Source organism: Macrosteles quadrilineatus, unplaced genomic scaffold, assembly GCF_028750875.1.
Source record: "Macrosteles quadrilineatus isolate MER2022 unplaced genomic scaffold, UCM_ALF_1.0 Scaffold_9__3_contigs__length_116548681, whole genome shotgun sequence".
Taxonomy (NCBI): domain Eukaryota; kingdom Metazoa; phylum Arthropoda; class Insecta; order Hemiptera; family Cicadellidae; genus Macrosteles; species Macrosteles quadrilineatus.
Window position 1 is genome coordinate 88,829,814 of NW_026542602.1, and position 15,138 is coordinate 88,844,951.

Below are 15,138 nucleotides of genomic sequence, written 5' to 3' on the forward strand. Positions count from 1 at the left end.
ATTTCAGCCTCCTAGGTAAATGGGAAGTGGGAGAATTAGTGATGAGTGAGTGAGTCAGTCAGTCAGTGAGGGCTTTGCCTTTTATATATTTAGATATTTATATGTGTGTCCATCCGCACGATAACTTGAGTAATTCTTGTCCGATTTTAATAAAATTTGGTTTGAAGGTGTAAGGCGGGATAAACTAGAATGAGTTCGCAAACCAGCATGATCGGACTATGGGAACGGGGGTTTATGGGGTAAAAATAGGTTTTTCCCATTTTTGACCCTAAAACATTAAATTTCACAATTTCTTTCTAAACCATTTTGTAGAGCTTAAAAAAACAAATAATTTAGTATATGGAAGTGTTATTATGCGCCTGATTGTTACGGAGAAAATTCAAAAATTTGTAATTTTTAAATTACCATGTTATTCTTATGGAGAATAAGTCAACTGTTGTAGCTTGCTTGTTTATGAACATATTTTGAACAAATTTGGAAAATATATTAATTTCTTAATTCTTACTAAACTACAGTACAGTACCTTTGAACATTTTACATAAAAAAAAAAAACTTTACCCTCCCTGTTGCAGCAAACCTAAGTACTCGTTAAACAAATTCTGTTTAAATAGGGAATAAATGTGATATTTTTAATGAGACATTTTAGTGTAAATCCATTCAGGCTAATGGAAATTCACTAAGTCTGCAGGTTTGCTGTGGCAGGGGTATTTTACTGGAGCATGACTCCAAACTCAATCCTTTATGCTACTAAAAAGACTTTAAAACAATACTACCTATTCAATACATCTTTATTATGACCAAATAGTTAAAGCTTAGATAAAAGTAACAATCATTAAAGGAACTCTATAGGCCTAATATCATATCATAAAGACCTTACTCACTCTTACCGAGCCAATAAACACGTTGCGTTTGAAGCTGCAGTGTGACGTACTTTCTCTCTCCTTCCACCCTCAAGTCTGGCCTGGCACCAGCCAGCTACAATAGCACTTATAAATTCAAGTTTAGACAGTAGCAGATTCAAACGCAACTTTTTGTATAGCTCAGGGTAAGTTCTGGGTTAGGTCTTATTCTGCGGTAGTTTTTATTAAATAGTTTTAACATGTCTCAATGCACATTTTAAGGGACGGAGGGGATGCCAAGTCTAAACAGTTTCCCGAGGAGCCAGAAGTAGGAAAGATTTATGCTGGCAAGGTTGCCAACATTGTACAATTTGGCTGCTTCGTACAACTAGAGGGCCTAAAACGTCGGTGGGAAGGGTTGGTACATGTGAGTCAACTGAGGAGGGAAGGCAGAGTTACCAACGTAAGCGATGTAGTTGTACGCGGCAGCAAAGTCAGGGTGAGTAGTATTGACTCTGAATAGGTACTGAAATAGGTAGACATTAGTGATGTCAGTGATATGTCAAACCTGATTTCCAAATCTCAAAACCGCCAACACTCAGAAAACATTTTGTTATATGGGTTTTATTGGTGATTTTCAAGATTCCAAGCTCAAAAACAAAATTGCTGACATCTTTTGGTGTTACCATTATTGTTTTAACAGAAAATGCACTGCAAATCTAAAAACAAGTAGTAGTTTCTCAAAGTGGATGTTGCTCTACACAGCCACTTTGAGAAACTACTACTTTTAAAATCAGGCGTATTCTCTTAACATTTTCAAAACTCAATCTTATACTGATGTAATATAAAAGTTATACAATCAAAATGCCCTAATTGCTACCTTAATTTATACAAAAAAGTTAAATACAAAATTTTCGCAATACTTAAAGCTTAGATGATTTTCAAAATATCTAATGAGGGATGAATAATTGACAGGTGAAAGTTCTCTCTGTAACCGGACAGAAAGTTTCTCTCTCAATGAAGGACGTGGATCAAGACACTGGACGAGATTTGAACCCCACTAGTCATAGTCATCTTAATCGAGAAAGGTACGGTTAACTTATGAAAATAGTGCATTTTAAATCTTTTGAATCACTTGCCTTTTCAATAATTTGATAAAGTAAATTTATAAATAGGGACTATAACCTAAGTTTTAACAAATATATATTAAGGGTGTTTGGATATGACTTAAGAAGGCCTTTGACACATTATCATGGTCTAAGGAGTTCAAAGGAAAAAATTTTGCCATGTATGCTACACAATTTTTCAATTTAATTCATTTATATGTTTATCTTTTGCGAGTTTTAATTAGGTATGCAGAGTATTACTCCTAATTAGTGCAAGTTTGATTGACAAAGTTGCAAGCTTTGAAAATGTTACTTCTGTAACAAAACATGTGAGTTTATTACCGTATAATTGTTGGACTATTTGACCCAAGTATAGAGTTCCTAACCTCTTTTTGCATTAACAATATAGTCCAGGGCCAGATAGATGAATAATTTTGATGGCTTGTTAATGTTTTTATTCATTAATTTAAACGTGATTATTTTTTACAAAGAAAGGTTGTAAGAGTTAAAACGTGTTGGACAGGGATGAGGAGACAGCTCATCGTAACCCTGACAGGCCTACGTCACTGTTGCAACTACAGGGAGCTTTGGAGTCTGACGAGACTAACAGCCGTAAGAGGGTTAACAGGATCTCATCCCCTGAGAAGTGGGAATTAAAACAGGTAAACTACTCTCTGTGGTAGTACTATGTATATTATTTATTTGTCTTATTCTTACATATGTAAAATTTCTTAAAAAAATGTTTTAGTTTGCTGAATAAATTTTACCAAGTCCCGATAGAAGCATGTTTGCCACACAAATATTTTTAACATTTATTCCTGCTCTCACACAGCTCAAAATTTGCAAAACTATAATAAGCTCATTTCAGCGCACAAATGAACAGACAAAAAGTAGTTCACTTTAGAAAATAAAGTGAGGAAAGTGTTTAGACCAACAAGAGAAAATGGAAAATGGATGATCCACAAATTTTTAAAGGACAGCATTTTTGAGTTGTACATAAAAATACTCTGAAGTTTGGCCAAACAGTTAAATGTCATCAATAGTAATAGAAGAAAAATAACAGATAAATTACATGATCTCTTCCAAATTAGTTAATTTTTGTTTAGTGTTGACCATCTTCCTTGGAGATCTCTTAGAACCTTAGAAGGAACATTTCTAGAAAAGTAGGATCGTTTGAAGAAAAATAACAGATAGATTACATGCTCTCTTCCAAAACAGTTAATTTTTATTTAGTGTTGACCATCTTCCTCAGAGCTTTCTCAGAACCTTAGAAGGAACTTTTCTAGAAAAGTAGAGTATTGTCATTTGATTATTTGGGGGTTTAGTTGGTCTAGTGGTTAAAAAGTTGGTTTTCTAGTCTAGAAGCTCGGATATGAATTTTGTCAATCACCGATGGCTTTAAGCTATGAGATAAATAATGCTGCAACCTTGTGATTTGGAACCTTAAACTTAAGTTCCACCCACCAAGTAAAAAAGAGTTACTTAAATGAGCAAAACTGTCTCTTTAAAGGAGATACCCTCACAAAGATCCTTGCGATAACCAATTGTCACTAACTGTTGACAGATGTTGTCGGCAAGTTGCATAGACAAAAGCGAGCTGCCAGATTTTGACGAGGAGACAGGATTGCTGCCGAAGGAGACGGCAGAAGAGGAAGACATCGAGATAGAAATGGTTGAAGAAGAACCACCCTTTCTGCAAGGCCACGGACGCAACCTGCACGATCTCAGTCCGGTAACAAACCTTAATTTAGTGATTGAAATAGTGTTTAATCATCATATTGAGTAGTTTTTTTTTAATTTTATTTTTATTAGGTACCAAAAAGCTAAAGAACGTTCATTTTCCATCACAGATTTATGTGGTTATTATTGTCATAGGTGAGGATCGTAAAGAACCCTGATGGATCGCTAGCCCAGGCGGCCATGATGCAGAGTGCCTTGGCCAAGGAACGGAGAGAAGTGAAGATGTTGCAGAGAGAGCAGGAGATGGACTCAGTACCTACCGGGCTCAGCAAGAACTGGACAGATCCCTTACCAGAGAGTGAGTCTTTTAATTCAACTCAATTAATTTATTTACCACACTAACCAGTTTTCAATGATAACTTAAGTTAGTACAAACATGTTTACAATTGACAGGATGACAGGTGCATTAAAATAAATCATAATAAAAATGTACAATTGCAAGATTCAAAGTTCTAAATAGTATAGTTTATCACTTTGGCGTAAAGTGACTCTTTTAGACCTGAGTTAAAGTTTTACGACCAAGGGCAGCTGAGGTTGGAAAATAAGCTAGGGTTGAAAAGACACTTTTTGCCTGCGTTGATGAACTATATTTTATGTCAAATTGCACCATTGTTCAAGCAAACTAAGTTAGAAAGACTAAAGACTTCTTAGAACGACTTCGAACTTGTTTTTAAATTAGCTTATGCAAATTAGCAGCTGTTTAGCAAGTGATTCAGTCCTTTAGCTTTAGACTATTACGATTGTGTTAGTGTACATTATACCATCGATGTGTCAAACTGATAAGCTACAACTGATTAAAACGAGCGATAGGCCTACATGCTTTTGATTTATGCGATTGCTTACAATCAAAGCCTACAACTGTGTTTACAACAGCTGACCTTTACTCCCTAGGGACTAAAAATGCTTGACCCCCAATCATATTATAATCGGCTGTTTTTGCTACAGTATGAGGAAAAATACATGTAATATGAGAACCATATAAAATTGAGAGATGTTAAAAGGTGATAAAAAAGAAGAACAAAAACAAAACTGCTACACCAGAGTTGTTCACAACCTTTGCAAACAACTCTGTTAGTTACATACAAATAAAATAATTACCCTTCAAAATTATGAACTTAAATAAACAAAAACATAAATTCTGAGTTCCATACCTTACAACTAAAATGTCCCTGTCAATTGCAGGTGATGGAAGAGCACTGGCAGCCAACATGAGAGGCATTGGGCTGACAAACCAAGATCTGCCTGAGTGGAAGAAACATGTAATCGGAGGCAAGAAGAGCTCCTTCGGAATGAAGACGAATATGACACTGCTTGAACAGAGACAGAGTCTGCCGATATACAAGCTGAAGGATGAACTGACTAAGGTAGGTCGCCTTTTAGTAGGCCTATAGATACTACTTTTCTTTCCCATGTTAAAGTTGAAGCCAGTTTTAGAGTGCAACATAAAATTGTGTCACCTACAGAGTACAGAGTGTGCTGATGAAAATGACTTATTTCTGTTGCAAGATGCCAACTTTTTCTGAATGGTGATTTGAACTACCATACTGGTCAGTTGTATAGTCGATTGCATTTTTTTCGGTTTTTGTTTATGATAAGTTGACCCAATTATATAAACCTAAGCCACACTAATGATCATTTTCTTTGTATGAGGTTTGTTGTTGGTGATGGTAGGTTAATGTTGTTACAGAGGTAGTGGCAGGTGTATAGTTTCTAAGTTTCTAGTAGAAAAGCAGTAGGCTATAAGCTTTATTAATCAAAAATTTGTTGTAGTGTGCATTCATCATCATGTCATCATGATACAAATACGTTATTGCTGCCAGTTTTATGATTTATCTCCACAACAATTTCTGTCATCTGTTTTTCGTTGTGTTATTTAAAATAAATGTTTTTGTAGCAGTTAAAATTTATTTATTCATATTTTTTGGTTACAGGCAGTTACTGACAACCAAATCCTGATTGTCATTGGAGAGACTGGTTCAGGAAAAACAACTCAGATTACACAGTATCTCGCTGAAGCCGGTAAGTTGAAAAGTCAAAAGAATTATTGAGATGCAGAATATTCACTTTTACATTGCTGTGCTATTTCTCTTACAAAAGTAGAAAACATATATTATATCCAAATGGTAGGTCGATCATTTAAATATTCGATTCGAACTTCAAACTTATTTTTCAACCATTGTATTTAAGTGTACTTGTGTTCACCATAACACCACACTATTTAAAGTACATCATGTAATAAGATCATTTGGGATTCAACAACATTTTATTATTTATTGTATGTTGGATAGAACAGCATTTGTCTTAATATTCATGCAAAATAAAACATGATTTTCTTGGCCTGGTGAGAGATTTTTGTTTTAGTCGTGTGAATAAAATCTGTCTTATGAGAGGATTTCAATTCACTCTTCATCTCTTTTATCAACCCTCTTATGTCTTCTTTTTTGGTCTCCTTTCCTCTGTCACAATCAACACAATTTGTTGTCAATTCCCTATTCAAACTTCGCTCTTCTCATTTTTCTATCGATCTGAGTTGAGCATTTTCTGCTTACCCTCTTAAACTGTCTTCAACGACCTCTGGATTTATTCTTCTCAACTAATAATATAAAGTGTTATTTACAATAGATAAAACATATAACTGTGTAATATTAGTGCTGATGATGTTTGTTACACAGGGTTCACAGCCCGAGGGAAGATAGGTTGCACGCAGCCACGTCGTGTAGCTGCCATGTCGGTGGCCAAGCGAGTGGCAGAAGAGTTTGGTTGTAGGCTCGGCCAAGAGGTTGGATACACTATCCGTTTCGAGGATTGCACCAGTCCTGAAACAGTCATCAAGTAAGTATCACATTTTTTTGTTTTAAGATGTGTCTTTTAACTTAGAATTTGCCAGTCCCTATAAGCCTCAAGCCTTTGTATGAAATGTATTCAAGGAGAGCAAGAGGTGAGTCGGCTTGGCACAGTAGCCTATATCAATGATAATGGTAAATTTTAGTAGTGAATTCCGTACGTAAACCCACGACATAGGGTTTGTTTTCATAATCGGATTCCCTACTGGACTGAACCAACAATTCAACAATTATTACAGTTTTAATCATATGACAGTTTATAATGTGTAAATTATCCTCATTTCCAGATATATGACAGATGGTATGTTGCTGAGAGAATGTCTTGTGGATCTGGACTTGAAGAGTTACTCCGTCATCATGTTGGACGAAGCCCATGAGAGAACAATCCACACTGATGTACTTTTTGGTATGTCCAATCTTAATATTGTTAATTTTCTTAATTATTTTTGTTAAAGATTCAAACATCTTTGCCACCAAGACTGATAATCGAATATAATATAGGTTACGTACCTTATTCCGTCTTCAGTCTTAACTTAGTCAATGCTGGATGACTAGTTTCGGGAACAAAGTCCCATTATCAAATCCTTATTAAAACATCAATTGAATATGGTCAAATATCCGACGTAAGTCTTCATCAATGTATACATGTAGGTTGACGACACATAAAATTTACACATTTTACATAATAAAAGTACAAAAACAATTACGATAGGCCGGCCACATTGAATACGGGACAAACCGACGCAGGTTACACGGCGGACACAACAGAAGTCAATTGATCAAAAGTCAAAAGTCAAGTTTAATTGATGTTTTAATAAGGATTTGATAATGGGACTTTGTTCCCGAAACTAGTCATCCAGCATTGACTAAGTTAAGACTGAAGACGGAATAAGGTACGTAACTTATTATATTATATTAAAGATTCAGTAAAATTTGAAATATATTATACTTCTTAATCTCCCAAAATAAACTTCAAAAACTTTTATTGGTTTTGAAACTTAACAATAGGAGCATAATTTTTTGTAAGTAATTTACTGCTCTTGCTTGGTAAGATTAGAATTAAATAAGAATCATGATGTATTTTTTATTGAGATGAGGATGCCATCTAGGTCCGTATTTCAACCCAAATATGAGTGAAGGAAGATTGTGGTATGGAGTGAGATGATCTTTGTAGCTTTGTTTGTGACTGTTTGATCAGCTGTTTCATTAGCCAGGATCATTTATTTAAAGCCCAATGATCAGGGACAGATGGGTCCAGTTTTGAACCATCAAAAAGCTACTGACTTATTCTCAGGATCAATCCGGCAGCCTTTTGATCATTAGGCGTCAGGCGAGCATATAACCAATCACTTAGCTCAGCCAGTTATCGTGAGCTATACCAGCCTCATGCTTCTGAGCAGTGATTGGTAACTCAAACATTAGATCTCAAAATTTTGCCTTGATTTTCTTGCCTCAACCTACCTCGCTTTACAAGGTAAACATACGTATGTATGTTTAGGTATACATATGTAAGAGACCTAAAGCTTTTTTTTTTTTTTGTATGAACTAATCGCCATTTCTTTCTATCAAAATTTCTTAGAATTTGATCTTTTGTAAATATCTGTGACAGTATATTTATTAAATCCAATTGACCTTATTTGCTACTTCTGAATCGTTTTAGAATAGATAGCATCCTTTGTTTAAGATTTTACTAAATGTATTATATTCTTGTGACTTTTTGTCTAGGCCTACTGAAGCAAGCTGTCAAGAAGCGAGCAGAGCTGAAGTTGATTGTCACTTCAGCCACCCTCGATGCGGTGAAGTTCTCACAGTACTTCTTTGAAGCACCAATCTTCACTATCCCTGGTCGGACTTTCCCAGTCGAGGTAAGATTAGGATTCAGTCTTGAGCCAAATAAATTAATGATATCCTTTTTTTTCAATGATAGATAATAAAGGAAATCAGACAATGTAAAGTATAAAAAAATTAAATAGAAATGTGTTTTTGTCTATCACTTATCACTCATAGGGATTTCAACCTAAATGTATACCAAATATGGGTGGATAGTATACTGCCTTGTCTAACTTTGTTGCTGACTAAGACCAGCTCTATCCAGGACCATTTAGCCAATGATCAAGAACAGCTGAGTTCACCCACAAAGAGCCTCTAACTTTTTGTAAAATTGAATTCCTTAATATTAAGTTATAGCCTTTTGAAAGTCAGCATTCTAGCTCTACTTTAATAAATAGAGAGAAAAGGAATAGTTACAATGACAAACTCATCGATGAAAGTAGTAGACAGCACAAAAAAGGTTTACATTACTTTTTATTTTCTATTTCCTTAGTTGTGTATCAGTTCCTCCTTCCTTAATGCATTCCTAGGAGTGTTTTCCTTTCAATTTTCCAAACCCATAAGTGCTTGTTTTTTTTCTGTTGAGAAATGTTCTGGCATGCCATTCCCTAATACTAAATACATGCATGTCTGCAGGTATTATACACCAAGGAGCCAGAGACTGACTATCTAGATGCTTCTCTCATCACAGTGATGCAGATACATCTCAGAGAACCACCAGGAGACATCCTTCTCTTTCTTACAGGTCAGTTGGGGTTGCATTTTAGTTTTGATCAACTGTTTATCTGTTAAACTTGAAATCTAAATCTGTTGAAATTTAAAATCCAAGTAGGCAACAGGAAGTTGTCAAGTCCAAGAGTTTTCAATTTTGCAGCTGAATCTGAATCCAAAAATGGGAGTCCTGGATTTAGGTTGAATAAAATCTACTGTGAAAATCTGTTTGTAGGCTACTGTTATTAACTTAATTTGGAGTAAATTATAAAATATTTGCCTGATAATATCTAAAAAATGTAAATGAAATTTAAAAGGTTTATTCAATGTTAGTTAAAAACCATGAGAAAAAGAAAAGTGGCTTAAAATATGTGTGGTCAACCTACCTAAATTATAGATATAGGCTACTTACTTACTGCCATGGCCACTTGTACCAAAGCTAGTACTTGGCCTCGCGAAACGTTGTAACCAGTTCTCTCGGTCCTCCGAATCTTCCTCTACTAGTCTCATCTTTTCTATAGCTTTCCGGACTTGATCCCACCACCTGGCCTTTGGTCTTCCTACTGGTCTACTTCCCCTCGGATCTCCCCTTAGTATCTTCGTCAACAAGCTCTCCTCATTTCTCCTCAAGATTTGGCCAACCCACTTTAGCCTTCTGCTTTTGGCCTCCTACAATATCGGGGTCTCGAAATGATTCTCTTAACTCTTGGTTGTGGCAGATTTTCCATACTCCATCTTCACACCCACTGGACCATATATAGCTCTTAAAACTTTATTCTCTTTATTACGTTATAATCTTCTTTTCCGTGTTTTTGCTCAGGATCCAATTTTCCCCTCCATATAAAAGTATTGGTTTAAGTTTAATTATTGTTTTGTAGATTCTAATTTTTGTTTTCCTTGATAACAGCTTTGATTTAATTAGTTTTCCACATGCATACCAACTTTTAATTGCTACAATTATCCTATTCTGAATTTCTATGTCTTCTGTATTTCTATTAGATAGTAGTAATAATTTAGATAGTATCTGAAATTATTATTGTTAGTTTTGAGAAAATCGGCAAATTTTATTGATATGAAGTTCATTGTTGGTGATGGTGAGTTAATGTTGTTCAAAGGTTTATGGCTTTATTGATATGTCATTTGCAATTATTCTCATTTTGGTTTTTGTTTCATTGGCTGTTTGTAGATTCTCGCAATTTTTCCACAATCTTGTAGAGAACATTATTATTTCCTACTTGCAGCAAAATAACCAATAAACAAAACTTTTACTTTCCAACAATCCTTGGTTTTGGTCATTTTGGTAAAAAAACAAGGAAACCATCTTCTAAATTGGACACATCTTTAACCAACACAAAGATTATAAATTAAATCAATTTGTGGTCAAAGAAGATGATTTATTTAGGAACTGTATTCATTGTGGACATTTGTCTTTGACAGGTCAGGAAGAGATTGACACAGCTTGTGAGATACTCTATGAACGTATGAAGTCTCTAGGTCCAGACGTTCCTGAACTGATCATCCTCCCTGTGTATTCTGCGCTGCCTAGTGAAATGCAGACTCGGATCTTTGAAGCTGCTCCTCCAGGATCTCGTAAGGTAAATAGTGGAGAATCTGTAGCAAATATTAATATGTTGTTACCAGAATCAAGCTGTTAAGTAATAATATATCAGAATTGGCCTTGGCTTCAAGTTTACCATACGTTTCTGCGGCTATTTTTAAATTTGCATCATCAGCATATAAGCAAATCTTGCTAAAATCACTGAGTTGCGGAAAATTTCTCAAATAAAAGATGAATAAAAGACGGCCTTGGATAGATCTCTAGGGCACCCTATATTTTACTTCTCGAGTACAAGAATTGTCAAGCAATTTTATAATTTTTACTATTACAGTACAGTGAATCAGTTCTACGTATTCTATCATTAATATATGACTTGAAACAGATCAATGCAGTACTATTTAGTCTACTTCTCTTACTGAGCTTTGAAAGTAACAACTCATGAGAAATGGAATCAAAAGCTTTACTGAGGTCCATGAACAACCCTACCACTTTAGATTTACGATATTATCGACCAAGTATCGGTGGTATTGAGAATCGAAACATCTCTAATTTAAACCATGATTACTTTTAACATTTGTAAATTTTTTCATATCTTTGACACCAAACTAATGTTCAGGTTGTCATCGCTACCAACATCGCTGAGACATCATTAACTATAGATGGTATCTACTATGTGGTTGACCCTGGATTTGTCAAGCAAAAAGTCTACAACTCCAAGACGGGGATGGACTCTTTAGTGGTCACTCCAATATCCCAGGTGAGGATTTTATGTAGATAATCATCACAGGAAAACTGGGAGGATTGGGAAAAGTTATAATTTTCATTTTTATATACATAAACTACAATATGAATACTGCGCTGTTGTGATATCGTAAGTCATTAATCTTGGTTCAGTTATAAAAACTGAAGATCAAATTCACAGCTCTCTCAAACTTCACATAAAAGTATACCGTAGGCCTACCTTATATCTTGATGCAAAAAATTTATATGGCAAGGCAATGTCTCAGAGTATACCTTTAATGTTGATGCAAGCAATTTATATAGCAAGGCCATATCTCAGTGTATGCCTTATATTTGATGCAAACAGTTTATATGGCATTGGCAAGGCAATGTCTCAGAGTATATCTTATATAACACCTTATACTCTTATGTTATTTGTTTTATGTTATGTTATATATGGTCTTATAACCTTATGCTCTACCTTATATACCCAATGCTTGATGCTAACAATTTATATGGCAAGGTCATATCTCAGTGTTTGTTTCTTGATGCAAACAATTTATATGGCAAGGCCATGTCTCAGTGTTTGTATCTTGATGCAAACAATTTATATGGCAAGGCCATGTCTCAGTGTTTGTATCTTGATGGAAACAATTTATATGGCAAGGCCATGTCTCAGTGTTTGTATCTTGATGCAAACAATTTATATGGCAAGGCTATGTATCAGTGTTTGTATCTTGAAGCAAACAATTTATATGGCAAGGCAATGTCTCAGTGGCCTCATAGTCGTCATATAAGCCAAAACGTCAAAAACATAGTCCATCCGAAAAATTTGGATATTTAACGGATAGGAACGGGTATAAAGTTTGGGCTCAGTTCGGACACGGATATCCGACCCGATTTTTCGGATATCTGCACATCTCTACCAAATACTTAACAGATTTATCACAATTCTCTTTTTAGAGCGCAGCTTAAAGTCATAATAGGGTTTAACAGATTGAAATGCATACAGCATGATGAACCAAGGAACTCAGTTTAAAATAACTTTTACATAATTTTAATTTCTTCTGAAGTGTGTTCCGACAATGTGTTTGTTTCACTATAGGCCCAAGCCAAACAGAGAGCCGGTAGAGCTGGACGTACAGGTCCTGGAAAGTGTTATCGTCTGTACACTGAGAGAGCGTACAGAGATGAGATGTTGCCTACACCAGTGCCAGAGATTCAGCGGACAAACTTGGCTACCACGGTAAGAATAAAAAATAATTACTCATGTTATAATTTTCATATGAAGTTGTTGATTAGTTTATAGTTTATGTCTGATTTTTCATAAGCCTTTGTAGTGTTTTGATACAGAATAAGTTGGTTTTTTATTTTTTTATTTTATTTTATGTGTTTTAAATGTCAATTGGCTAGTTTACGTTTTGATTGATTCAAATTCTAGTCATCTAACATCGACCTTTATTTAACAGATGTAACAAAGATCACTCGGACCTAAGATTTTAGGATTTTTTTGGTGAGGATAGCTGGCTTATCTGTATGGGAAAGATTTCAATCTGGCACAAGAAAAAGAAAAAAAAACTTTGTGTACACAAAACATTAGAACATTTCCCTGTTACTGACACCATTTTCAACTAAGGAAGGTATGATTTGAAGAGAAGAGTTGTCTTCAGGCTTTTTTACATTGACCATTCGTTAGATAATAGATATCATATATTTGATTGCCAAATAGTATCTGAGTCCACAATCAAATCCTCGTGGGATCGAACCAAAGATCTTCATATTTGAAGGCAAGCATTATAAACTCTTGGCTACCCAGACAGTTAAACATATTAGTTAGATAATATTTTTTGATAATGTGTTGTTAGATAGTGTAGAAAACATTGTTAAATAATATCTTTATCCAAAAAAGTATATGGTGCTCGCCTAGTAATCAAAAGGCCGGTTTGATCTTAAGAAAAGTCTAAATATTTATTATGGCTTAAAACTGGATCCAGCTACATTAATCACTGACCATAATAATACTTTCTGATCTAAAAACCAGCTGATTTTAGTAATAAAGGGGTTATGCCATTCAACACTCATCTTTGCCTTTAAACGTACTCATTTGCTAGTGGTGTATACGTAATGTAATCTAACACTGATTGTATGGTCTGTGGCAGGTGCTCCAGTTGAAGACGATGGGTATCAACGACCTTCTACACTTTGACTTCATGGACGCCCCTCCTGTAGAGAGCTTGATCATGGCTTTGGAGCAGCTTCACTCTCTCAGTGCATTGGACAACGAGGGTCTACTGACTAGGCTGGGGAGACGGGTCAGTACACAAACTGAGGATTTAAATGAATTAACAAGTCATTTTCATAGCCCCAGAATTGCATGATAACAAATAGCTCAAATGTACCTCAATAATACTTAAAATTTGAACATGTAGATAACTTGTTACATGTGTTTTGCTGGTTATTCAATCCTCTATCCTCGTCAGGTAGGCCTATCAACTAAAAATACAGGGTGTTCATTTGAAAACTTTCCATATCTGTTGTGTGCAAAGGTAAGGCTTTTAACACTTGTTTGTTCTCATTTCCCCCTAATTTGGACATGCCAAATCCAATAAAATTATTTTCAATTTTGAAAAATGCCCCAAAAGGGCCCAATTTGGGGGGTAGGGGTGCTTTTTGAGAAATTTTCAAATGTAAACATGGGTTGTGTAATACATCAATTTAAAGGTCTAATCACCCCGATCATTTTGGTGCAAAAAAAGTTTAATTATCTTTAACCGTATTTACAGGGTGGGTCAAAACGTTTTAAAAAAGGTCTTTGAAGTTAAGTACCGTATTACCCTAACTACTGAACGGAACAGCGCCAAATTTCTTTCCAAGCTTATTCTTGAGCTACTCTTTAAGATAACTTGTAGTAAGGGCATTTTCCAAGTTATTTTCTAATTTTTAAAAAATCTCAAATTTTAAGAATAAAAGAAAGCTGAAAACTCAAAATTCTTAAATAGCAAGGTATAACAAATTTCATACCACGTGAAAGGTCCTTTTTTAACAAACATTTTACGTATTTAAGTTTTCTTTCTATCTCTTACCGTTTAAAAATTGCAGTAGAAAAACATAATTTTCTGTGGTAAAATTGTAACTAGTTTTCTAATAAAACATCCAAAATTCGTCTCTAGACACATTAAATGGTGCAATAACTGAAGGAAACAATTCATAATTATTTTTAGGCAGATAGGCAAACAAGTCATTACGTTTTACTTTGTGAGAAACAAGTTTTATAGCTGATGAGAAAAACCCAAGCGTGGGCCGCTTTCTGTAGTACCATTGACTAGTCAATGGTAGTACTAATTTCAAAAGTACCATTTCCTGTAGTACCTAATCAAATATGGTGTAAACTTAAAAAAATATACTTTATTTTACTTATTGGTCATAACAAAAGTGTTCCAGGATAACTGCAAAGTGTTTAACAATAGATATCCAGGTATAACCTTGAGTCATATGGCTGTAAATGATTTAGTTAGGAAGTTTTCTGAAACTGGCTCAGTTACCAATGAGAAAAGAACAGGATGAAGGGTCCAAGATGAATTCTGACACACGTAAAAGTAGTCGATCAATTTGTTATGAATCCTACTACATCGTTGAACAAAGTGCAATGTGTTTTATTAGAAAACTAGTTATAATTTTACCATGGAAAATTATGTTTTTCCACTGCAATTTTTAAACGGTAAGAGATAGAAAGAAAACTTAAATACGTAAAATGTTTGTTAAAAAAGGACCTTTCACGTGGTATGAAATTT

General features: G+C 34.8%; 1 protein-coding gene across 1 annotated transcript in view; it reads left to right on the top strand.

Moving 5' to 3' along the window:
* Nucleotides 1-15,138, top strand: part of LOC129002506 (ATP-dependent RNA helicase DHX8-like) — a 28,414-nt gene that overhangs the window by 6,517 nt on the left and 6,759 nt on the right. Inside the window, exons 5-19 of the mRNA XM_054430364.1 lie at nt 1,122-1,338; nt 1,815-1,927; nt 2,469-2,607; nt 3,510-3,677; nt 3,821-3,983; nt 4,868-5,049; nt 5,617-5,704; nt 6,358-6,517; nt 6,816-6,934; nt 8,254-8,393; nt 8,995-9,103; nt 10,507-10,664; nt 11,244-11,384; nt 12,453-12,593; nt 13,507-13,659. Coding sequence (XP_054286339.1) covers nt 1,122-1,338; nt 1,815-1,927; nt 2,469-2,607; nt 3,510-3,677; nt 3,821-3,983; nt 4,868-5,049; nt 5,617-5,704; nt 6,358-6,517; nt 6,816-6,934; nt 8,254-8,393; nt 8,995-9,103; nt 10,507-10,664; nt 11,244-11,384; nt 12,453-12,593; nt 13,507-13,659 — 2,191 coding nt within the window. The remainder of the gene's footprint in view (nt 1-1,121; nt 1,339-1,814; nt 1,928-2,468; nt 2,608-3,509; nt 3,678-3,820; nt 3,984-4,867; nt 5,050-5,616; nt 5,705-6,357; nt 6,518-6,815; nt 6,935-8,253; nt 8,394-8,994; nt 9,104-10,506; nt 10,665-11,243; nt 11,385-12,452; nt 12,594-13,506; nt 13,660-15,138) is intronic.